Here is a 26,239-nt window from a genome sequence, read left to right as displayed (position 1 = left end):
CCTCAGCAGCCTGGCCCAGCAAAACCCCCTCCTCAGCAGCCTGGCCCTACAAAGCCCCCTCCTCAGCAGCCTGGCCCGGCCAAGCCCCCTCCTCAGCAGCCTGGCTCTGCAAAGCCCCCTCCTCAGCAGCCTGGCTCTGCAAAGCCTTCACCTCAGCAGCCTGGTTCAGCAAAACCTGCTCCTCAACAGCCTGGCCCAGCAAAGCCTTCAGCTCAGCAATCTCCAAAACCAGTAAGCCAAACAGGAGCTGGGAAACCTCTGCATCCATCGACTTCTCCATCTGCAGCACAGACTCCAGTACAAGGCCTCCCTAAAACCATCTGTCCTCTTTGCAATACTACTGAACTTCTGTTGCATGTTCCAGAAAAGGCCAATTTTAACACATGCACTGAGTGTCAAGCCACTGTATGTAGCCTCTGTGGTTTTAATCCCAATCCTCATTTAACCGAGGTGAGTGCATTTATTCATTGTGTTCATGCTCTTAAACCATATCATCATCTTGCGCAAATCATGCTTAGTTTATCCCTGGTATCATAGAATGACATTGTTTTCCTCTCATTCTTTCCTTCCTCCCCTCCTTCCTTCCTCTTTTTCTCCTGTGCTAATTGTAAATTTAAAAAAAAGTTAAATATTTTCTCCCAAGAATAAGCCCAAAATATTGCCGGATTTTCTGATAAGTTTGGCATATAAAGTAAAAATGAATCCGTTCAAAGATGCTGAGCACTGACTCATTGCACTCTGTCCCGTAAGATCCACACTATTTATTGTGTAGCATTCAGTGATATTTATTGTTTAGTATGCAGTGATACTAATTTAACTCTTAAATTCATACTCCAGCCTACCCAACTTAAGGTACTCTTAACTGGGGTCATATCTGTGCTGGGAAAAAAGCAGATGTTGTTTTCACATTATAAATACAATTTCAATATAAAATTGAAAAAAATTTCCCAAACTGTACATCCCCTTTCCCTGCCAGTGATTTTGATATAGCTGTGAAGACATGCTTCACTCATTAGTTGAGAGTCATTTATAACAGTATAAGTCAGTTTGTGAAGTGGAGAAGTCATGAGAACAGGTTCACCATTGATGGGTGTCTTCTCAGAAGACCACAGTTTATATCTTCAGGGCTTTTGGTAAGCCTTCCTGACCTATCAAATCATAAAGGGGCCAGTAGTGACACAAATGAGCTCAACATTGCTTACTGTGAGGATAGAAAAGTAATTCTCAAGAAGTCAGTTAATGTTAACCCAGCACTTAAAGGCACTGAATACAAAAATAAATAAATTATTTAATTTAAAAAAAGATTTTAATAGGTAGAGATTTGGGGACATTCAGGGAGAAGGGGTAAAAAGCCCAAACAGCAAAAAAGCTCAGAAATCTCTGGAGTTAAGAAGTAACATAGTGAAGATGAGATAATAATAAAAGTGAGAATAGAGAAGCTAGAAGAATACGTTTTTAAAAGAAATCTGGTGGCTCCTACCCGGTGAGAAGGCACAGAAATCACTTTGTCTGGAGGACAGCTGTTAGTGGGCTATGTGTGCATTTTGTCTGCGAACAGCCAGGAAGGAACTGACAGCAGGCAATGAAGAATTATGTGATTTAAAGATCCCTGAGAGAGGAGACTTGTGTACCCTTGTTATAAATGAAATCTATTTTATGATAATAACAGCATTGATGATTATTGGTAGCTGTTATGTTAGTTTGGATACTTACTGTGATGAGAGATTAAAATGATGTAAATTAAAAATGTGTTAACTTCCAGTTGTTTTCTGAAGTATCATTTACTCTTCTTATCCAAAAGTCCTATTAAGTACCTTAGCTTTTCAGATAAGCTCTCTTTAATATAACATTGCGATTAATAAGAACATGCTGCATTCAAATTATTGCGGAAATTGGATTATAAGTAGTTTGTTTATATAGTTGTAGCTTTTAAAATTTTGGCGAAGATATGTTTCTGCTCATACTATATGATGTTGATAGGAATGGATGGTAATGACGACTTCAAACAAGAGATGATCATTTCATAAAATGTCATTTTTTTGGCAATTTATAAAGCAGAGGCATGCAGTTGGACTTTGAAGCGACATATATTGTTAGAATACCTATTTATATGGAAGACATTTTAATACATGTTTGGAAGGATATAAAGATAACTAAAACAATGCTGTTTTTCACAAGATCAAAGTGTATTAGGTGAGATAATACATGCAAAGGACAACATAACATGTGGTCAAATGATAGGAGTTATGAGAGAGATGGACAAATACTCTGGACTTCAGAATAAGAACTGTCCTTTCCAGTGGGTGAGATTAAGAAAAATTTCATGGAGAAAATGGCATGTGAACCATTTTGAGCTAAGGTTGGATACTGTTTGAACAGATGAAGGGCACGAAAGGGGCTGATGATTTGGCCCAAAACCTAGAGCCAGAAAAACATAGGGTGTATTTAAGGAATCAGAGGTAAATCTAGGTTCGTTGAAGTGATGGGGGAAAAAAATAGGCAGTGAGATTGGAGAGAAGTCGAAGTCAGATTTTGGCCTTCCACGTTTAGCAGGTTGCGGTGAATATTCTGCTTTATGAAACTTACCTTGATTAATGTAGTGGTACATTCAACCATTCATTCTGCAACTTTGTATCAAATGGCTATTGTGAAGCATCCCTGAATGCTCTGACAGAATCAAGAATTCATTGGATGTGGTCTTTCTTCCAGGAAATAAAATAGGGGAAAGAAAAGTTGTACATGAGAAAGAAAATGAGAAGTTACTATATGAGAAGTAACTTTGTATAAGACTTTACAGTTGACACAGTTCTTTCTTGTTTTATCAAAATTGAATTTCCAAATAATTCTATGGGCAAATATTCTGTTGACTAACAATGAGAAAACTAGTGTTCAGGTGGTTACTATGGTTACTTTACTTGGTAGGATCATCCTGATTGTAAGTAATCAAGCAGAATTCAACCAAATCTTCTGATTCCAAGTCTATTAACTTATGGTAGGAACAGAGATAAAGTGCTATGAGGTCAAAGGAAGAACATATCACTATCATTGGTAGGGCGTGCGTGGGCATCATAACTATCTTCATGAAAACAGAAGTATTTGGGCTGGAAATGTGAAGAATAATAGGAATTTGGACACTTACAAAGGCGTTGGGAGTGTGGGGGCAGGTGTATCTCACTAGCTCATTAAAGGAAAGCATTCCTATTATCGATGAGATGAGCTTGGGCTAGTCATTTAAACTTTCTGTAGGAAGGACGCCATTTGAAATATGAATATAATAATGTATTCTCTGCCAAACACATTGGGTTATTGGGATTCTCTGAACATTTGCATGAGAAGGTATTTTTAAATATATTAAATGCTTTTTAAGTTGCAATGTAATGCAACATGGATAAGATTTAACTTTTAAAGGTTACTCTCAACTTTTTTTTTTTTTTAATACAGATAGACTATCATAAGTTGTTGGATTCTGAGGCAGCGATCAAGAGCCATTTGATTTGTAGTATTAATAATAACATTACTTTTAACTTTTTTTTTCCCCCCATAAGTAAAAATGTCATCTGGGTTCTGGTAAGAACGTACCTTCCCTATTCTGTGCACCAAATGGCCAGTTCCTCACTCCTGAATCCTCAGGGGTAAGAGTTGGGAAATTGAGCTCTGTATAGAGGCAGAGAGCTTCTGTTTCAAGAGATAAGACAGATGAAATTTTGGGAATAATCACCACTTCTGAACTCTTCTATATATCCATGAGGAAGTGAACTTCTCTGCATCTTCTGAAGAGGATGTAACACTCTGGGTCTGATTGTCCTCAGATATTCAGATTGAGTAAACAGTTCTTCTATGCAGGACAGAGACAGAGGGCGGGACGTTCTTTAGTGCTTTAATTTACATGGATTTATTTGCAAGTTTGATGTTTATATGCAAGTAACTCAATACTGTTACTTTCGTAGTCTATGGGTTAAGTAGAGTACTGCTCTCTTACATTAATTCTTGAAAAGACTAGGAGGATTACTCTGATATTTTTTGTTACCAGCATATCAGAATTATGACTATATTTGCTTAAGAATATCATGGCTCTTAAATGAGTACCAATCAGGGGATGGACGATTAGAGAGGTTTCATCATTCAGACACGAGCTTTAGGGAAGGGGATTTTTACTTCCTTAACTAAATTTGTCACCTTCTCCTACCCCTGCCTGCCACACTCACACACACACACACACACACACCCTCACACCCTTACACAATTCAGATACCTGTGTGAAGAGGATGGTATTTAAACCGTCCACTCTGCTGGCTGTCAAGATGTGTGCTGTTCTGAATAAACCTTAAGAATCTACTGGCTCTAAGCCTAGACTTTTGATGCCAAGAGGAGTTTATAGCTATCTCTTCTTGCCAGTCCATTAACAGAATAAATCTCAACAATGCAGGTTCTCTCTTTGGGCTTGCTTTTTGACACAGAAACTGAACATTTGCTTTCTAAATAGCAACTAAAGCGGTTTTCGTTGCTGATTTACTTTATCTCTTTTGATCTGTAGCCTGGGGCAAGATTTAGGGAGAGATTTAAAGACTTGTCCCTAATGTCTGATAATTCTCCTGGCTTTTACCAAATTTTGTAATGTTGATAATGAACCAAATGCCAGTGATGAAAGTGGATTTAAGGTGTTTTGTGGGGTGGTTTTTTTTTTTTTTTTTTTGGTCATATTATTTTTGGTCATGATGGCCCATATGTTAATCAGTCTCTTGGCTGATACCAGATATTTTATTTAACAAAAACATGGCCATATTTCAGGAGCTAAAAAATAAAAATAAAAATCCCCCAAAACAAACATACCTAGACGTGCATATAAACTGTCTCCACTTATTAAAAAAACAAAAAGAAATTCTTCAGGTCGGCAAAATGGCCTAACTGGACACCTCATTTAGGTGGATGGGCCTGCTGTGTGTTCCATTTCCAGTGAGGGAAACCAGTGGGGAGAATCTGTTAAGAAGAACTGGTGATAAGGAGGGTAGAGCTATGCCCAATGTCAGGAGGCTGGAACCTGTGGAGATAGAAAATCAGTTAAGACCTTCCTGATGGTGGAGTAGCTGGAAGAATGTTTAGAAAAGGGAATATTCTCTTTTTAGTTGCTTGCTGATGTAGCACCAAGGTCTTGCACCTCTAAGCAAAGAGTGCAACATTAACATAAGATAATAAAAAAAAAAAAAGGGAAGACTGGGCAGAGTAAGGGCACCTCCACTCTCTAAGTCCCACTGCTTAAAAGATTGAATGTATAGCGGTTCCAGAAAATGGGAAAGACCACCAGTAGTCTATAAGTTGGCATGTTGAATTCCTAGAAGATAGAAAGAAAATGGGAAAAAGATGACAGAAAAAGAGCCAAGGAAACCACCATACAAGTGGCTTCCCCAGGGAATCTCTGTGAGCTCTAAGCTAGGAATGAACAAATATAGAAAGCAGTCATGGGTTGTGGGTAGTGATCAGACAACAAATTAAAGAACTGTGGTAGGAACAAATACAGCCAGTGGACACTTTTCTAATCTCCAGTGGAAGACAGTGGGTAGGGAGAGGCTTTATTTTTCCTTCCCTCTAGCCAAAGCCAAAGCATTCTCCCAATGAAGGGATGGGCTGCCTAATGGCCCCTCATGAGAAAACTAGGGTCTTTGGAAGAGGATTAGAAGTAATGCCCTTTTCACACAGGAGAGTGATTTAAAGGAAAAAACAAACAAAACATTATTCATCTGTGAGTCAACTGCACTGATCTCCTACTGTCCTATCAGGCTGTCCTTACCTGGACACTGACCCTCTGCCATCCCGTTTTCCTATTCAAAGGAGAGACTAATGGGGAAGCAGAATGTTCCACAAACACAGAAAAACCTCTTTGATAACCTAGTAAATAATGGAGACATTCTCCACAAATGACTGATTTGAAGAGACCAGCTTGAAATTTTAGCAGTAATACCACACGAAGGACCTAGGTGAACTAGTGAAAAATAAAACAACAAAAACACCTGACCTCAGGAAAGAGTTCATTCAGGAAATATAAAGAACTTATAAATTTTTTTCTTATTCTTGAGAAATATTTAAGAGGATATTTCATAAATAACTACCACATTCAAATTCCAGTGGGTCCACTTGATGGTCTGGAAGAGATCCAGGATTTTTCCAGATTGTAGAGCTGAATTAAGACAAAAATTATTCAGCTACTTACTGAGCACTTACTGTGTTTCAGGCACCATTCTAGACTCTGGGCATATTAAGAGTGAACAAAGTAGACAGAAATTCTTCCCTCCTAGAAAGTATATTCTAGTAAGAGTGACAAATAAAACATATGTTGTGATAGCTGATAATAAATGTTATGGAGAGAAATGAAGCAGCAGAAGGTCAGAGCGTGGACCTTGAGGGGAGGGGGTTGAATGGTGGGGTTCCCTCCCATTGAAGGATTAGAGTCTGGGAATTGATGGATAACTTGGGAATCTGGAGTTTTTAATGGTGACTAAAAGTCTAATTTATGTATATAGTCCTAACTAAAGCTTGGGTTTGGGAGTAGGTAAGGAAGGAAAGGGTGGGGGTGCACCCAGAAATGCGTAGAATTCTGAGATTTTCCTCTTCATTACTTCCTATAGTGATGTAGAGGCTGGGGAATGGGTATTTTATCTCCCGTGTGGGGGCTCTTTCTGGATGCCTGCCCATAAAGTTGTAAACATTTTGGGGAAGTGGTTATTTATAATTCTGGGAGCTCTGGGGCTCTAAGAGAAATATAAAAATCATTACGAGTATACCTAAGAGCCCTAATAGGAGTTCCAGAAAGAAAGAATCCAGATGATGGAGGTAAGCTCTTCAGATTATTACAGGCCTACCACTGGCCATGCAAGATGAATAAAATGACTGATAGGTACATCTTGAGGAAATACCAGATTTCCAAAGATGAAGAGAAAACCTGAAAGACTTCCATAGAGAATAATGGTATCATCTACAAAAAGATGAGAAATCAAACAGCTACCATGCTCATTATCAACACAGAAGACAGTAGTTAGGGAGTGATTTCTTTAAATATCCAGATATGATGATAAGATGAATTCTGTGCCCACGCAAGGTATCAGGAGAGAGTGTGAGGGCAGCTTAAGAATGTTCTAACACATGAAAGAATGCATACAAGTTATCACTTCTCTCTATATATGTACATGTGTACATATCTATACATATATCACAATCATTGGAGGAGGTTCTTCTATTTAAATGGAAAATAAAAAGAATGGGATGGAATAGCTGACTCTAGCCCAGAAATGAAGAAAACTAGAAAGACATTAAATCAATGCTTTCCAAAATGTGATTGCATAACCATGGCGGAATGTGAGATGATATTAAATGGTACAGAAATCAAGCTGAAAAAGTTATATCTTATTGCATGTTAAGATGTATAATTAATGCATTAAATATAATTTCTTGGATATTGCTGAAGACAGTCCTAAAGTGGTGGTAATGTAAGGTTGTCTTGAAAAACTAGCTTTTATAGCAAGCTGAAAATGCATGATGTTTTAAATTTATAAATTGAAACTTGCTCGATACTGTAATGGCAACCACTAGAAAAACTCAAAGTATAACTTAACGCTGATTGATTGTGAAGAGTAAAGCTTGGTGGCAGAGAGAAGATTTTACTTTCATGAGACCAGTGCTCTAACCCCTGAGCTACCGAGCCAAGATTTTACTTTTAATATACCTTTTTGTACTATTTTTTTAAGCTTGCAAATTCATGTTATAATTAACATTTGAGTAATTTAAAAAATCCTCACTCACCAAATGATTGGTTGAACAATTATATGATGCGACAGGATGGATAAAGAATTTAGATTGTTGATTTTTCTCCTTCAGCCTTCTACCTGGCATTCTACTGGTTGAAATTACAAGAATTTGGGGTTCTAAATAACAATGATGATTTGAAATGCCTTTATGCCTATGATGGCAAATTTGGTTAGTTTTTAATACATCCTTTATCACAGTCATGTGTGCTTTAACTGACACTGTTTTTATATGAATCCAGTGAAGAGGAATATATTCCCTTGATTCTAAGTATGAGGTTCTTATATTCTAAAGATAAAGGACTTTTTTTTCTCTTCTCTGATAATCCATATGGTATCATTAACTGTATTTAAAACAAGAATACCCTGACTATAAAAAATAAATTTATCTTCCTTTAAAACAGTTTTCAAATGAATTTGAAGGAATGGAAATACCCAATTAATCATTTAAAAAATCTGTTATTTTAATATGTTTACAAACGCCGTGTTTATTTAGCTCTCATTTTCGACAAGATCCAGTTTGCAACATCTTTCTCATGACTTGGATGTTCCCTGTATAAAATAGCCTTTTTTTTTTTTTTTCACTTCCAGCTTTTAAATGACTAGATGTTTCAGGTGTCTTTCTGCATATCCAGCTTTTAGAATATCTACTAAGGCTGTTGTTACATATTATTGCAACTGGTATGATGATCTATATAGCTCGGTAAGAACAGATGTTCCTCTGTGAAAGCAGATACCTACACCTAAACAAAATCATTTGCTGGATCAGTAAACTTAGTATAGTGATGGGTTAATGTGCTCATTGTTCACATCCCTTGAGAAAACATATCTAACACTCACTCCTATTCCATATCTTAATTAGCTTAGATAAAGGTAAGCTCTTACTTACAAATATTTCAAAGATAATACATTGAAGACAAAAATGTAATTAATCTATTCGAAGTTTATAATTATTTTCCTTAAAAATGCCAATATCAAATGCATCAATAAGGCATCAGATCTGGAGTGTAGTCCTAGCTGTACCCCTCACACATGTATACTCTTGCTGATATTCCTATGAATTTACTTTGAAGTAGTTCTAGTTATCTTTGATAAGAAAGCAACAACTTTCTACAGTTTCTTGCCTTTTTCTTCAGTAAAAGGAGATTGATCTTCCGTTACAGAAAGGAGAGTTCATAGTTTGAACACTATGTGTTTCAGACTGTGCACTAGGCCCTCTATATACATTTTGTCATTTAATGATCTTTTAATAAGGTGGTATCCACATTTTGAAGATAAGTAATACAGAGAGTAAAGAAATCAGAATTCATATTGTAAAGCAATTTGAAATCTTCAATGTTTCTTTGTAAATTAATCATCAGATGGCCCTTTGGAAAAGTGGAAACAATGTGGGATTTTTAGATTTGGACAATGTGGATACCAGCCCTAGCTCAGCTACTTACTTGTGATTTGGTCAGGTCGTTCTTTTTTTCTGAATATTTAGTTTTCTTATTTATGATATAAAACTTTTCCTAAATTCAAAATCACATTTGTCAATATAAGTGGAAATGCTTTGAAATTGGAAGTAGTAGATAACATTATTATTAATCTTTATAAAAGTTATGATAGGCAAATAAGGATAGTGCCATCATTATTAACTCCATTTGTCAATGAGAAAACTGAAGTTAGGGACTTTAGGTGATTGCATGGTCACAAAATTACTTAGCAGTGAATCTCATGCAGGAAACTGGATCTGCTGACCCCAAATTCAGCATCATTTTTTTTTTTTTATAGGAGACCATGTTGCCTTTAAATAGACCATTTCTTAAATTTCTAGGTTGAAGAAAGAGTGTGTGTGTGTGTGTGTGTGTGTAAATTTTACATATTCTTATAAAGTTAAAAAAATTAACTTTTTATTTTATTTTTGAAATTTAGCGTAAACAAAACCGAGGTCCAAGAACACTGGTTTTATACCTTCCTACTCACTTGCTGAAACCAGAGTTTTATGTTGCTGAATTCTTTTTTGTTCTTTAGGAAAATGTGGGCTCCTACTTTGAGCTAGCCACTGTGTTAGGTTTTGAAAATACAGACGATGAAGTTGATAACTTTGTTCACTGTCAGGAACAGAACTCAGAGTCCAAAAGGAGAGGCAGTAATTTAGCAAATGAAGATAGAATTTTGTTTGTAAAATATAATATAATAAATTTTATAGAGAGAGACCTGGTCTCACCTGAATATAAAACAATAAACCACTTTTTCTTTTTTTTCTCTAATCAAAAATAAAGATTTAAAAAATCAATTGTAAAACATTGGATAGAAATATGGCATTTCTATCATTTGTTCAGTAAAGTCAGAATTTTCAGTAGAATTCGTGGAACAACTTTTTAGGAACAGATTTCTGTTTATGTAAAACAAAAGAAGTCAGTGACAGGCTTTATTATGTGAACATGTGATTGGGAATTCTATAAAAGTTGGGAAAAACTTTAATATGTGGATTTATGTGTTTTTAAACTTGACAGAGGAACGTTTAAAAAAATGATCAGAAGAAAATACAGGATAATGAAAAATGTGGATAGGATCTATGAAAAAAATTGAAAATAATGTAAAAGTGATTAAATGTAATTTTAAAATCAGATTGTCCTTAAAGACATTCTTGGAAATGGGCATATATATAACTATATAAAATTTGAATAAATTATAAGTGGTTTCCATTCATAGAAAGCTAAAAGTGGCTAAAATCCTCATGCAATTTTATTGTTTTTATACTAGATTTAATATACTTTAAGCATGTCATATATATTTTTAAAAAGCATTTTTTTTTTCCTTTCCAACTCAACAGACAAGTGATTATCTTAATTCTAGTTAGCATCTGATTGAATTAAAGATACATAGCTTTCAGCCTACATAATGAGTTCACAAAGTTTAAGTGACCCTTGGTTCTTTTCACTAATGGAATTTATTTCTTCAATTTTTAAATGAAAAATAGAGGACAGTTCAATAAGCTCTTTGCAAATACAGCCTAATTGGAACTCTTGGTTCGCAGGCTACAAAATTGTGTGATAGCTCAAGGTGTGTGTTAACATTCAAGGCATCAAAATTGGAATTCGCCATATAAGAAGTAGCTCAGAAGTGTTAATGCATAGTATGTCTAAGTTAAGCTTACTGATTTGGGATCCTCCTCTCTCTCTGTGGCTGTAATAGAGTACAAATATATTTTCATGTCTGTGTATGTATAGTAATCATTTTTTTTTAATTCTGCTTTGGCAAAAGTGGTTTTCTGGTTTTGGTGTGGACTGCATTGACAAACATTAAACTATGCTTTTATCATTTGATCCTATTTTTTGAGGATTTACACAAGTTATTGCCAGTATTTGGTAAACATGGTTATGCTTTCAGAAGGAAAAAGTTTAGTGTACGTTTCACGAGATTTGTTAATGGTTGCTGAATTATGCAGCAGAAATTATAATCCACACACTTTCAGAGAGATGTATCCATCCAACTTCTGGATGGATTGTTTAAAATAAAACTGTTGCACCCAGTTGCTAAGCATGTCATCACAGTTCTGAGAAATGCTAATGTCCTGATTTTAGCCAAAATAAATTGTGCATTAATATGCATAGCTAAAGATGTCAACTACAGTGAGCCATCTGCAGCCAGACTGCTGTCAGTGAGTAGCTGCCTCTGTGGAGGAGGTCATGTGGCTTGGGCAATCCTTGAAGAGCAGAAAACAATCTGTTTTCAGGTGATAGCTTTGTTTCTTCTTTATAATATGATACATTATGTGATTATGTAATGCATGTTATGTAATTATATTTTCTATGACATTCATAATAATATTAATATAACATATAAATAACATTCAGGAAATATTTGAAGATAATTTGATGAAAAATAGGAAAAAAGTTCAGAATAATTCATGAGAGGTCAGTGTTGCTTTTGAGTCCATGTGAGGAGAGGAGGGAGGAAGAAATAATTAGAAAAGAATTCAAAGCCCTGTCTGAGTCTAAATGCTGTGGTTCAAACTGCTAGGAAGAGTTAGGAAGTGGCAGACCTGGAAATGTGAAGCTGTAAAGGAGGAAATTCAATGTGGACCCTAAAGATGGGTAGCATTCTGGTAAATGGAGGAGGAATACACATTGGGCTGTGCATCATGACTCATGTATGAGAAAATGAGGATACTGCCATGATGAAGTAAATGGGGCATGTAGATGTCACAGTTTGCAGAAAAGTTTAGTTGTTTTGCTTTCAGAAGTAAGAACCCAACAGGCTTTATTGTACAGGGACGGGCGGGATGAAAGCATGACTGAAGAAAATTTATTCAATAGCTAATGTGAATGGTATGAACACCAGCAAATATAAATTCCTAACATTGTGTTATTCTTTTGATGTTCCATTATTCCAAGTACTATGCTGGATTGAGCAGAGATTCCATTATAAATCTTATGTAGATTTTGTGTTTAAAATTTCCAGTTTGGAGTGCATTGAAGGGTGGGTGTTAGTCATTAGGCCTTCTGGACTTTTTTTTTTTTTTTGAGAAATTTCCATTCTCTTTTGAAGCTGAATAGATGAGTAACAGTTGTGAGCAAGAATATGCTTTAATTCTAGAACCCTAACATTTGCCAACTCACCTCAATGCTTAGATGTATCAAGTTAATTATCTTAAATTACTACTGAAGAAACACTCTTAAAATTCAGAATATAATTTTTTAGAAATCAATAGTAATCAGTCAAAAGTTTGGGTAACTTTTTTTGACAGTGGCAACATTAATTGAAACTCTGTGTGAAGCTCACAACCTTAAGTGGTACCTCTTGAGACATCTAAATGATATATTCATGATTATCCATCAAAGTCCTTAGCCAATGAATTTGTATTACTGTATGTTACAACTCTGATAAATAACAAAGGTCCAACAAAGTGGAACCCAGAGGATTGGATTAAGCAGGGAGGTGTGTTATAGTAATTATATTACATGTCTGCATTAGAATACACAGTGACCTGAGAATGAGCAGAAATCCTGGCTAACCAGTGTCTTACTTATGTAGCATATTAAATTAGAAGAGTGAGTGAACAACTCTATGTGTTTCTTTTGTTCCTTTCCAAAGAACTAATTGAATTACAGTAGCTCATTAAACAGTTGTGTCTCCAGACCTTGAATTCCATTTATGCACTCTCTGTAAGTAAGACTATGGGCTGGGAAAGCAAAAGATGACGATTTTTCCTTTTGTTACATCAACTCTAGAATTTAGGGATAGGGAAGCATGACATATTTTTCTAATAAAGTTGGATTCTTCCTGGACACATTGATATAGTTGTGAGCTTCCCTGGTATTGTTTCTTGCATTTTCCCCATCATTTATCAGGTGGATGTGGATGATTATAGTGTAATGTTAGGGAATAAGTGCTAGTTATTTTTTTTTTTAAAGATTTTTACTTATTTGGGAGAGAGAGTACACGCACACATGAGAGTGAGTGGAGAGAGTGCATGAGCATGGGGGAGGAGCAGAGGGAGAGGGACAAGCAGACTCCCCATTGAGCAGGGAGCCCGACGGCGCTCAATCCCAGGACACTGGGATCTTGACCTGAGCTGAAGGCAGATGCTTAACCACTGACCTACCCAGGTGCCCCAATAAGTGCTAGTTATGGGAAATTGTTTACAAAATATTGGTAGAAGCCTTCTGTGAGTCCGCCTTGGCCTTGGATATTGTTTGACCTCTGTGGTATGGGGAAGAAGTAATAAGGACTAAAATCTTCTGAGATCCTTGTTCATGGCTACGGTGGAATGAAGACCCAATCATGTATAAATAGGAGAACCAACTCTATTACAGATACGGGTACCGAGTGGAACTGGCAGCAAGTGTCTGAGGCAGTGATGCTAATAAATTCAAGTTCATTTCTGCTCAGACTTAGAAATAAGTTTAATTTTGGAAGTGAAACAAGGCAGTTATTGCCTCGAGGTGGGGAAAATATGTATGGTTAGCAGGTAAGGGACTCTCTGGGTTTGACCCAAAATGGCGATAGGTTGTCCATGGCATGCAACCAGAAAATGAAGGCAGCAGCATGTCCTACAAACTGTGTAAACAATGGGAATTAGAGTAAACACAGGAAAACTGTAGTTTGAAGAGCACAAACATTTTCAGTTAATTTATTTAATTCAAACCAGCTCAAAAACTGTGGGCATCTGTCATGCTTAAAGGGTTCGTTAGACCCCAGAGCGTCAGTGGAAAGACTACTACCAGGAAGTCCTTCCCATTTGTTGCTTACTGTCTTTTGGGGGATATAGACCCAAAAATAGAAGGATGATATAAGTACTAGCATTTTATATTTCAAAATGATATATTTTGAAGTCGTTGCAAAAGATTAAATTCATTTCACAATTCTGGGAGAGGCATTGAGGTGTGAGGGGAAGTAATTAGAGTTAGCCCCTTCTGTGGTTGGTGGTTTTACAAGGGGGATCTTTTTGTGAGGTTGTAAAGTATCTGGACAGTGACAGAGGCCAAGTGAGGGACATGGGCTTTGGAAATGTGAAAAGATGAACGGGAAATAACCTTTCACAAGCAGTGCAGACATACTTGAATAATTGGGAATGCAGTGAAGATACCACAGCATTTCTAACTCGGATGACTGAGAGGGCAAAGGCGCTGTTACCACTTGTTACTCTCCCTGCTTGCTTTGTGGGAGACAAGGTGGTTCCTGATGCTGGGGCGGCTTGTGGACTTTTTCATTTTCTCAGTGTGTGGGAAGTTTGCTTTTGTTTTTGTTTTTCAGTTGAATCAGGGAATTGGAAATGCTTCTGTTTTCAGTACTAGATTGTTTTTTTTTTTAAGATTTTATTTTTATTTTATTTGACAGAGAGAGAGACAGCGAGAGAGGCAACACAAGCAGGGGGAGTGGGAGAGGGAGAAATAGGCCTCCAGCTGAGCAGGAGCCCAATATAGGGCTTGATCCCAGGACTCTGGGATCATGACCCGAGCCGAAGGCAGTCGCTTGATGACTGAGCCACCCAGGTGCCCCCAGTGTTAGATTGTTAAGCGCTGAGATAAAAATTATTTCTAGTTTCAATGGATTTGGCCAGTAGAATTAAATATAAAAGGAGGCTCTTTCTAAAAAAAAAAAAAAAATCCTAAGAGGATAAAAAGCTTTTCATATTGTGATCACTACAATGATTTTAACCCGTATTCTAACAGTGAGGAGGAACATTGAGGGGTCAAAATTTCTTTTATGTGTTGTTTATCAAAATGAAGAAAAGGTGGTCATTAAAAGGACAAAAGATGGGGCAGTGGAGTCTGTTAAAAAAAACGGTGTATTAAGAGAAAAGCAGAATTCTCCTCTATGAAGAGGCAGTGACTTGGGTTTTCTACCTCTCTTCCCAACTCTCCCTTGTGTCTTTATGTGGAAACAAGAGTCCTATACATTTATAAAGTACAAGGGGATATTTGATTTTGGAATAAGGGCAATATAGAATGTATTTCCCAGTATTAGTGTTAATTATGCATTTGATATGATCTGGTAGTGTTCTCATTTTACAGTAGTTTCAAAGTGGAACAAGAGCCTACCTGCTAGCTACACGTGAAGCTCCAAAGTTCATGTTGCAGAGAAACTTACAGTTTTACTGATAAAACCAAATGAATCCAGGAAAGTGTTCAGTGGGGAGGGTGGGAGGAAGTTTCCAAGCAGGAAGAAAGGAAAAAAAGTAGTCATCACAGTATCATCAGATACTTATTACATATCTATAATTATCTTCAAGTTATATGTTAACTTGTTTCTTATCTGACTTTTCTACTATAACGTAGTCTCCAGGAGGATGGAGATTTTTGTCTCTTTTATTCAGTGCTATGTGCCAAGTAGAAGTTGCTCAATAAATACTTGAATAAGAAATGAATAGGTGGCTCGGGTACCTGGGTGGCTCAGTCGGTTAAGAGTCAGACTCTTGATTTCGGCTCAGGTCATGATCTTAGAGTCATGAGATTGAGTTCTACATCCGGCTCTGTGCTCAGCGGAGTGTCTGCTTGAGATTCTCTCTCTCGCTCTTCCTCTGCCCCTCCCCTCCATGTTCTTTCTCTCTCTCAAATAATTAAATCTTAAAAAAAAAAAAAAAGAAAGAAAAGAAATGAAACGGGGGTGCCTGGCTGGCTCAGTCGGTGGAACATGAGACTTGATCTTGAGTTGTGAGTTCAAGCCCCATATTGGGTGTGGAGCTTACTTAAAAACAAAAAAAAAATTAAAAAGGAATAGGTGAATGAATTTTGCATCTGCTTTGGTTATAACACTCGTCAAAAAGATTAAGAGCAATTAACTATATAATGTAAGTCACTAACCCTAGGAGTTTATAATTTAATGTGGTTAATGTAGATGCACATCTCATAATGTTTTACAGGAAAAAAAAATCAGTGACAAAGCATAGGTAAAAAATAATGCTTTTAATTATATATATATTTTTTGTCCGTATGATTATGAGGTGATGTGGTATCATTTAAGGCTGTGGAAAAAGACAAATGAGAAAAAATGAACAGTAGAACAGCTGAAGTGACATTGGCAGTAGGGGAGATGGTTGAGTAGGTAAAAGTGTATTTATGGAGGAGTTTCTGTCCATCAAGAAGGGGGTAAAGTGGAGTGAAAGTTTTCTTACATTTTAGCTCACCTTTTGTCAGGGTACCAGCATAAGTAGCAATTGCTTATGTTTTGGGATTCAAATATTTATATGTATAAAAAGTCATTTTGGGAAATGCTTCAAACATACAGAAAAGTCAAGATAAAAATATTACAAGTACATAGATACTCAACCCCCATACGGAAAGCAAATGTAATGAACACCCAAGTACTTTCCACCCATTTTTAACAAATGTTTTAATTTTACTTTTTTCACATTTTTAAACAGAAATATAACATGTTAGAGTTGACAGTCTCTTTAACCTTCTCTAAACAAAAGTTTGCTTTCCATGAGATTGCAAAATAAGCCCTTTTATACCAGTGCATGAATTTAAATGATTCAGTGTGCTTTTTTACTTTAAAACCATTTTAATGATTAAGAAAATAGTTCAATAAAGTTTCTTACTAAAAAAGCTTACCAGTATAACCTATTAAATGACAAAAGTTTTTAAGAGTTTAGGAAAGGTTATTTCGATTTCTTTTCAAAAGGAAATTGTTTGCAAATAAGGAGCATGTTTTTTGCCAGCCTAACACTTCATACTTTTGTACTGTGGAAAACTTTTCTGGTACCTCTGTTCCACATATTTAGTTTTTCACCATTAGACTTCTGTACCTAGAACCTCAGGGCTAAACTGGTAACATTGGTTATTTTGGGTGGAGAAGATTGCATCATATAGAATTTGACGTTCTAAATTACTTCGGAAATATTTAAAATTTTGTATAATCATATATTATTTTGGAATTGAAAAAGATAAATGTTAAACATAGGTATTTTTATTTATTTTTTATTTATTTTTATATTTTTTTTATTTAAAATCAGTTAGCCAACATATGGTACATCATTAGTTTTTGATGTAGTGTTCAAGTGCTCATCCCATCATGTGCCCTCCTTAATGCCCATCACCCAGTTATCCCATCCTCCTACCCATCTCCCTTTCTACAACCCTCAGTTTGTTTCCCAGGGTCGAGTCTCTCATGGTTTGTCTCCTTATCTGATTTCTTCCCATTCAGTTTTCCCTCCTTTCCCCTATGATCCTCTGTGCTATTCTTGTGGATTCCTATTCCACATATCATATGGACAGTTGTCCATATCATATGGACAGTTAACCATATGATAATTGTCTTTGATTGACTTATGCTAAACAAAGGTACTTTTAAATTATGTTCTAAATAAGTATCAAATTCAGCATCTCCTTTTTATAATTGATGCAATATGAAATGAGCAGATGCACTTACTCCTGAACCTGTGTTTATAGATGTGATGTATATCTCACATCTGTACATATCTCCCCAGTTGCATAAGTGTATCGCTTACTTATACTGCTCTTTCTAGTATATTCATAAAATTATGAGGAAAAAATATTTCCTTTGTTAAATCATGCTATTATTTATGATAATTTGAAGAGATGCCATTGTTTTTTTCCTTATTTTCTTAACAGAGAATGTTCTCTTTCTAACCCATTGTGGTTGACAGTTTTTGTTTTCACACATTTGATTATGTTGCCTCAGAGGGGAAAGTAATGCTCTGCTAATTTAAGAAATTAGCAATGTGTTAATAATTTGACAGGCATACACTGGATTGTGTAACTAAAAATTGTATATGAGCCATCAATAGAGAAAATATCTAATGTAAGTAATTTGTGGAATCTAATATGTTATAATTCATCGTTTTATGAAACAGTGTTTCCTATTTCTAAGGGTACAAACTTTCAGTAAATCAGGGGCAAAGAATAACAAAATTAGGGACGCCTGGGTGGCTCAGTTGGTTAAGTGGCTGCCTTAGGCTCAGGTCATGATCTCAGGGTCCTGAGATCAAGCCCCACTTTGGGCTCCCTGCTCAGTAGGGAGTCTGCTTTTCCCTCTCCCTCTGCTGCTCCCCCTGCTTGTGCTCTCTCACTCTCCCTCTCTCTCAAATAAATACATCTTTAAAAAAAAAAAATAACATTAGGAAAAAATACAACTTTATGTTTATTTTTTAATTTTCCTTAAAATATAGAGTGCTTAATTCTCTGAGGTTCATTAATTATATTTCAGTGTAATTAACATTATAATATTTTAATATAAATTAAGTAAAATAATTTGGAATCTATTATGTTTCAAATGAGGAGCCAATTAGCTTCAAATGGTACCATGCCTTTTTAAAATTACGTTTTTGTGTCTTTACATTGTTACTGTCTCTGACCATTATTTCATATTATTTCTAGATAAAAGAGTGGCTCTGTTTAAACTGTCAGATGAAGAGAGCTCTAGGAGGTGATCTGGCTCCAGTCCCATCATCCCCTCAGCCCAAACCGAAGACTGCCCCCGTTACTCCTGCATCCGCAGTGAGCAAACCATCCCCACAGCCACAGCTGACTTCTCCAAAGAAGGATACTGTACCCAAACAGGATATCTCAAAGGCCCCCGAGTCTAAGAAGCCCCCACCACTAGTGAAACAACCAACCATTCACGGATCTCCCCCACTGGCAGCCAAGCAGCCTCCTGTGGCCGAGTCCTCATCCAAGCCTGCCCCTCCCAAAGAGCCTTCGGTCCCGTCTGAGCAGGCCAAGGTCCCCATGGCTGAGGACAAACCAAAGCAACCCAAGACGGTGAAACCAGCCACAGACATTGTGTCTTCATCGTCGATAGCAGCAAAACCTGATATTCCAAGCTCCAAAGTACAGTCAGAGGATCAAGAGAGAACAGCCCGTCCTCTGAAAACAGATGCTGCCAAACCCTCACAGAGTTTTCCACCAACAGGAGAAAAAGTCACCCCCGTCGATTCTAAAGTCATACCCCGACCTGCATCAGATTCAAAAATTATTTCACATCCTGGGCCTAGTTCAGAGAGCAAAGGTCAAAAGCAAGTTGATCCAGTTCAAAAGAGGGAAGAACCCAAGAAAGCACAAACCAAAATGACTCCTAAGCCAGATGCCAAGCCGATGCCAAAGGGGTCACCTCCGCCCCCAGGCCCACGACCTACCACTGGCCAAACTGCCCCCACATCTCAGCAGCCCCCAAAGCCTCAGGAGCAGTCAAGACGCTTCAGTCTGAATCTGGGAAGTATTACTGATGCCCCCAAATCACAGCCTACGACGCCTCAAGAAACTGTGACTGGAAAACTCTTTGGGTTTGGAGCATCGATCTTCAGCCAGGCATCAAATTTAATCTCCACAGCAGGCCAGCCTGGGTCTCAGTCTCAGAGTGGGCCTGGGGCCCCAACGAAACAAGGCCCTCCGCCGCCACAGCCACCTCCTCAGGGTCAGGTGCCAGCAGCACCTGCAAAGGTTATCCCTGTGAAAAAAGAAACAAAAGCTCCAGGGGCTGAAAAATTAGAGCCCAAAGCTGAAGGAGTTCCAACCGTAAAAAGAACAGAAACAGAAAAGAAGCCCCTGCCTGTTAAGGATAGCAAAGCTTCAGCAGCGGAGCCTCAGAAGGCTGTCATTCCCCCCAAGTTGGAGAAAACCCCCAAACCAGAATCGACCTGTCCTCTCTGCAAAACTGAACTCAACGTAGGTTCTCAGGATCCTCCTAACTTCAGTACTTGCACTGAATGCAAGAATCAAGTGTGTAATCTCTGTGGATTTAACCCTACACCGCACTTGACTGAGGTAAGCGATTTATATCTTACTTATGGATGTGAGTAAATCATGTTTATTCTGAAGTATTTTGGTAGCCGAAATTCTGAGCAAAAAAATCCCCCAAAACACACAAAAAACCATTTCTAGTAAAGAAGGCTTATCAATATTGATGGCATAGTTTCAATTACTTATTACAGGCTTAATTTCTTTTTAAAAGTTCATGTAATTATATTTTTCTGGGTTATGCACCAGAATTAAGAAGATGAAATAAGCTGACAGTTTAAAGTAACAATTATCCCAATCTTTTGTGAATTAAAGACCTGTAGCTTTGGAGTACTACGCGGTTTTCACTTACCAACGGCAAGTAGGAGTTGTAATTTACCGTTCCCATGGTCTTCAATCCTTCCTGCCTCCACTACCTTAGAGAAAGTGTTAGTTGCTTACAGATCCATAAATAACATGAGATCAGTTATTTTACAAAAATTGTTAAGAACTTAGTGCAAGTTAATAATATTGCCTACTAGAAAATAGTGGTTCAGACTTATCAGGCCTAGACTTCTTATAATTCTCTTTGAGCTATTGTCTGCCATAAATATAATAGAATACTTTAATAAGAAATGTGCAAAGAAAACAAAAAACAAAAACAGATACATGGGTTTCAGTGACTGATGTCAAGGAACTGTGTTTTAAAAAAAACTTTTTTAATGGGATGATGAGACATTTTCCCCACAATGTAAATGACCAAAATTCAGATAGGCAAATTTCTACCTAACAGAGATATTAAAGGATGAATGTAAACATTAGTAATGTGTTAGGGCTGTTAGAATATTTAGATCTTGGGAAACTGAGGGGTTAAATGATTGGTGCTTTCTTAGAGGTTTAATAAACATTTTGGAATTGAATTTTAAATAATTGTTCATTGTTTTTACACAAATCAGAAATACTTAAGGATTATTTTATTCCATTCTCTTTGATTTTGTAATTCATTGGAATGGAAAAATTGAACAGATTTTAGCAATTATACAGAAGAAACTTTAGAGATTCTTGGGGTGTTTTCGACTTAATTTTTTTTGAAGAATAGACTGTATACATTTTTTATTTTTTACTTTTAAAAGACATTAGGTTGCTTTGACATAATTAGCATCATGTGAAAGTATTGTTTCTACAGACTTAAGCCGATTTTTATCCTCTTTATCTGTGATGAATAGAGTTAACTGAGATCCATTTTAAAGGCAGATAAAATTTGGTTTCCCTCAGCACTTCATGAGGGGTAACCACTATAATTATTACTTACAGTGGTTTGGATTCAATACAAAAGCAAAACAAAAAGCAAACCTTAAATTTCTCCCATATATTTAGAAGAGTTGTTTTTGGTTGTGTATTCATGAAGCAGAAATTTGGGTTTTACCAATACAATTGTATTTATTTCGCAGACTTAAAAAATTGTACCCTTTAATGAGGAGCTGATCGTGTCAACACGGTACCGTTTAAGAGTTATAAAACTGCATCACTAAAAACAAAACCTAATGTCTACATTTAAAATGTATTTTGGGGGCGCCTGGGTGGCTCATTCGTTAAGCATCTGCCTTCAGCTCAGGTCATGATCCCAGGGTCCTGGGATAGAGCCCCGCATCGAGCTCCCTGCTCCGCGGGAAGCCTGCTTCTCCCTCTCCCACTCCCCCTGCTCATGGTCCTTCTCTCGCTGTGTCTCTCTCTGTCAAATAAATAAATAAAATCTTTAAAAAAATAAAATAAAATAAAATGTATTTTGGGCACACTAAAAAAAAGTGTAGAGTTGAGGGAGGATTGTGTGTGTGTGTGTGTGTGTGTGTACATATGTATATGTATATATTTGGACCATAGTGATTACGAGAATCCACTCAGTGTTTGGAGGTATGAAATGAGAGCCCTTGGGTAGAAAGACAATGAAGTTTTCAGGAAAATCTTTGGTTTTCTTTGTGCTGGTAAATTTTATTTTTTTGTCGGGGGTCCTAATTTGGAAAGGAGATTTCTTGAATAAGGCACAGAATTACCTGGGCCATGTGTGAAATTTCAGTAGTTTGAAAATATAAGTGGTCTCAAGTATTCAGGTGGTTTAGGTGAAATCCTATTTTAAATATGATCACTGGGATCACTGTTACTGTTCAGAGTATTTTGCTGTGTGGTAATTTATTTGAATTTGGAAGATGTTTCAGAGAAGAAAAAAAAAATTGATGTAACAAAAGACGTTGGCTAATGTTCCTGGTGTAACTTAACTGTGCTAGTCCATGTGAAGTTTTCAGTTAGTAGAAGACCTTAGTGCCCTCCAGCCTATAGGTAAAGTCGTTGGCTGACCTGGTATCAAAGGAGTGAATGATGTTGGTTGAGTGATTCGGTGTTCAAATATTCCTCTTATTATTACCCCAAAGGACTTGGGAGGAGTGGCAGAAGGAGTTAGTTGAAAAGAAAGGCACATTGTGTTTGTATGTGTGTGTGTGCATACATACACATACATTTCTAGAAAATTTTAAATACGATTTATAGGCTTAACTTGTGGTGCTCTGTCAGAGTTATTACTACTAATCTCTCCTCATTTCCTTCAGTCAGGAGCGATTAGGGAAGCATCTTCTCCCTGACCTTTGCTTCATTTCTATGCTTTCTCCATTCTGCTTGTGATATTTATTTCTTGTTAACCTCATATTTTCTGCTCTTTCCTTCTAGGTTTAGGGGGCACGTTCTGAAAATACTCAGACTTTATACCTGCAATGCAAAGAAGTGGTATTTCTAAGAAAGGAATCAACTATTTCCATTTATTATTCTAATAAAGCACATTTAACTTTATATTATAAGCCTCTGCTTCTACTCTACCTCATCACTGTGAGGCAGGTCTTCTTTTCCTGTGGGTACCACTCTGCCTTCCCCTTTTGCTGTTCTGTTCCTCTGGTGGCGAGAAGAGCTGGTTACAGTTAGTCATGGGTTAGGGAGCTATAGAGAGTACCCCCCCAGTAATCAACCACACCTGTCTCTTTGGTGGCTTCCTGTTTCTCATACACAGCATCCCCCACAACACCTGAGCTGTGCCAAGGGCTGCCTGTGGGGCCCTGGAGTGTAGCCAGGCTTCAACCTAAGCTTCAAGGTTTAACTGTGTGATGCCAAGTTCGTATAAATGGCACCGTGATCCAGTAGCCTCTGATAGCAAGGAAGAAGTCTCTTAGGCTTTAACTTTTGCCAACTCAGGGAATATCTTATCTTAGAAAGAGTTTTAAAAGCAGCAGCAGGGCTTTCTGAAAGAGCTGATCTTAGAGAATTTGGAAGCATCCTGAGAAAAACAGCCTAAGTTGACAATCAGTTTACCTAGTGAATTTAGTAATTCTGGTTCAGTTCAAATTCAAAAAGGACTCAAAATTACTCATAATGGGTGATGATGTTATTGTTTTTACTGTACCTTTCAAAAGTAATTTTTTACTATGGGAATAAAACTTAAAACCACGTTTCCTCATGTTTCAGGAAGTTCCAGGGTCATAATTTTGCTTCCTTAGTAGGATAATTATGCAGGGCCTGAGTGATACAGGAATAGCTAGCATATATTTGTCACTAGGCAACAGATGGGCCTTTTGAGCCAATTAAGACCCAGTGGTGTAACCGGGATCCCTTCAGATCTTCACTCTCTAGCTGGGGTGGCTTCTACCTTCTCTATCACACACTCAAGGAAAGCCTCGTGGGCATGTGCTGGATTTCTTAGTTTGGCAAACACATATCTTGCTTTTACTTGAAAAATCATTACTTAATACTTTAAAAATCGTATGCCCAATACCTTTAAAAAGCAATTAAGTACGTACACACACAAAATTAAAAACCAAAAGAATGATAAAAAATCAGTATGTAGAAAACAATTCTTCCAATAATTATTTTCAAAAGAATTATGTCATGGAGAAATGCATTCTGTGTGAATATTTCTGACATGCATGGCAGAGAGGGACACTGGTAGCACTTTTTAGCTTGTGTGAGAAAGTTGACAAGTTCATGGGTTGAAACAAAATTTTTATTTCTTAATTTTTAGGAGAATTTTGATATGTTGCTTTTTTATTAAGTGATACTTAGTCAGAAAATCCAAATGTGGGTTTATTTATTTATTTTTTTGGTAATTAATTTTTTTTATTATGTCATATTAATCACCATACATTACATCATTAGTTTTTGATGTAGTGTTCCATGATTCATTGTTTGCGTATAACAACCAGTGCTCCATGCAGAATATGCCCTCTTAGCCTGGTGATGGGTACCAAATGTGGATTTAAAATAAACTTTTGTTTAAACAAATTTAAACGAAGTAATTTCTCCATTAGTCTTTTCTTCTATGGTTTTTAGATGGTTAATATTCTGTTCTCTCTGGTAGTTCTGTATTCCAGTCTTAACATGTGATTATATAATATTTCCTCACATGACTAAAAGACTGTACATATTATTAAATGTGATTATTACTTAACTATTTTGATATATGGATATGTTTTTTCATGTATATTCTTCTCACATTGGGGATTTAGGCTGTTCAAGTTTTTTCATTATGAATAAGATGAATATTTTTAGACTAAATATTTTGTATTTTTAACTGTTTCCCAAGGAAAGCTTGCTAGTACTCATGTTACTGAATCAAGGGACAAGGACCCTGAAGTATCAGATTCTCTTTGGAGATGTGATAGCATTTGACATCTCCACTGCTGTGTCATGATTCCCTTCTTTTACTGCAGCTTCTTCGTACTTGAGTAAAAACATTGAAAATGATACCTGTTAATTTGGAGGTCTAAAATTGCTATAATATTGTTCCTTTGATTTGTATTTCTTTGATTCCCAGAAATTTTATTTGGCTATTACAGGTAAATAGATGATGCTCGTTAGGATCCAGACAAAACATTGTGTAGGCGTTATGGGAAAAGGTAACCAGCCGTCACTGTTGCTGGTTTGGTTATTGTTTTTGTTTGTTTGTTTTTGTTTTTGCAATAGGCTGGTATTTGACAGGCATCTTCCTGACAACAATCTTGTTGGGTACGTCTTACAGTGATTTTAGAGATCGGGAGAATGGATATCAGGACAGGGCAGCTATCCAACCACAGAAGTAGAATTCAGAGGCTGAGCCAGTGGGCTCTCTCCTGTCATATATGTGAGTAACCTAGGGAACTTGATAGCAAATGCCCCTTGTTCTGTCCTCATCTTACCCTATAAGTTGTGTCAGTTGGTAATTACCAGGACTTTCATACCAACACATTTGCTAGTTTGTGCATGAAAGCCGGGTAGCATTTGGGGCCCACAGAAGAGAGGTGTCTGTGTTACATGGTTGGACCTAGAAGAATGGGCCAGTCGAGTGGTTCAGAAGCATAGAGGGCAGCATCATTGCATTATTTTTCTTTCCAGGTAAGTCCACCACTGGTCACCATTTGTGGGTGAAAGGGATGACTGAATGATGAAATGATGTCCCTACTTTCACATATGTGAGTATGAGGACATAAAACATGCTCCAGCTGCAAGAAATACTATTATATTCCTGCCAATGAATACAAAGACTTTACTCCATGAAAATTATGAACATCTCGGTGTTCCATTGGTGGTAGTAGTGGTTGTTGATCTTGGCTTCTACCATCACATCCGCATAGCCTCTTTTGTTACATATCCAGGGGTGGGATTGTTGGACCATAGGTTATCTATACCTTAAACTTGTTCTCCAGGGCGGTTGTCTCAGTTTATATTCTGGCCAACTTCTCATACCTGCTGCTATTTCTCTAGAGATGCCTTGTCTGATAAGATAGTCACTGGACAGATGTGGCTAATGAGCACTGTGGCTAACTCAAATTAAGATTATCTTAAGTGCAAAAAAAACCTCCATATTTGATTTAAAAAAAAACTCTATGAAAAAAATGTAAAATATCTCCCCGATAATTTTATGTTGATTACTGTTATGTAAGGCTTTCTATCCTTAAATACTGCTATTACTACTACCTGTCCATCATCTAACTCTGGGGTTGCCTATGTCCATGCATTGTGATATACTGCGGTGTAGGATTTATTATTTTCTCTCTATACAAGAAAAATACAGTATTATTAGATTTATCACTCTCTGATTATCTTTTGCAGAGCTCATTTTCCTTATGTTACACAAGATAGCTGGTTCTTTTTGCGTGCTCTACTGAGCAGATAGTTCTCAGGGCTCTCATCATCAAGAGACACACTACTAATGCCTGGTCTGGGCTGGCCCAAGGATCGATGTTCTCAGGTGTTGCTAACCATCAT

The 26,239-nt window shown here is 36.9% G+C and overlaps 1 protein-coding gene across 1 annotated transcript in view; it reads left to right on the top strand.

Moving 5' to 3' along the window:
* The window catches only part of PCLO (piccolo presynaptic cytomatrix protein), a 392,880-nt gene that overhangs the window by 7,416 nt on the left and 359,225 nt on the right, over nt 1-26,239 (top strand). The window contains exons 2-3 of the mRNA XM_035020471.1: nt 1-450; nt 18,623-20,008. The exon at nt 1-450 is cut by the window's left edge and continues 1,195 nt beyond it. Of these exons, the coding sequence (XP_034876362.1) occupies nt 1-450; nt 18,623-20,008 (1,836 nt within the window). The remainder of the gene's footprint in view (nt 451-18,622; nt 20,009-26,239) is intronic.

Source organism: Mirounga leonina, unplaced genomic scaffold (genome assembly GCF_011800145.1).
Source record: "Mirounga leonina isolate KUSES-001 unplaced genomic scaffold, KU_Mleo_1.0 Mir_174, whole genome shotgun sequence".
In the NCBI taxonomy this organism is placed as follows: domain Eukaryota; kingdom Metazoa; phylum Chordata; class Mammalia; order Carnivora; family Phocidae; genus Mirounga; species Mirounga leonina.
The sequence above is the reverse complement of the archived record's forward strand: the minus strand, read 5'-3'. Positions and strand labels throughout refer to the sequence as shown.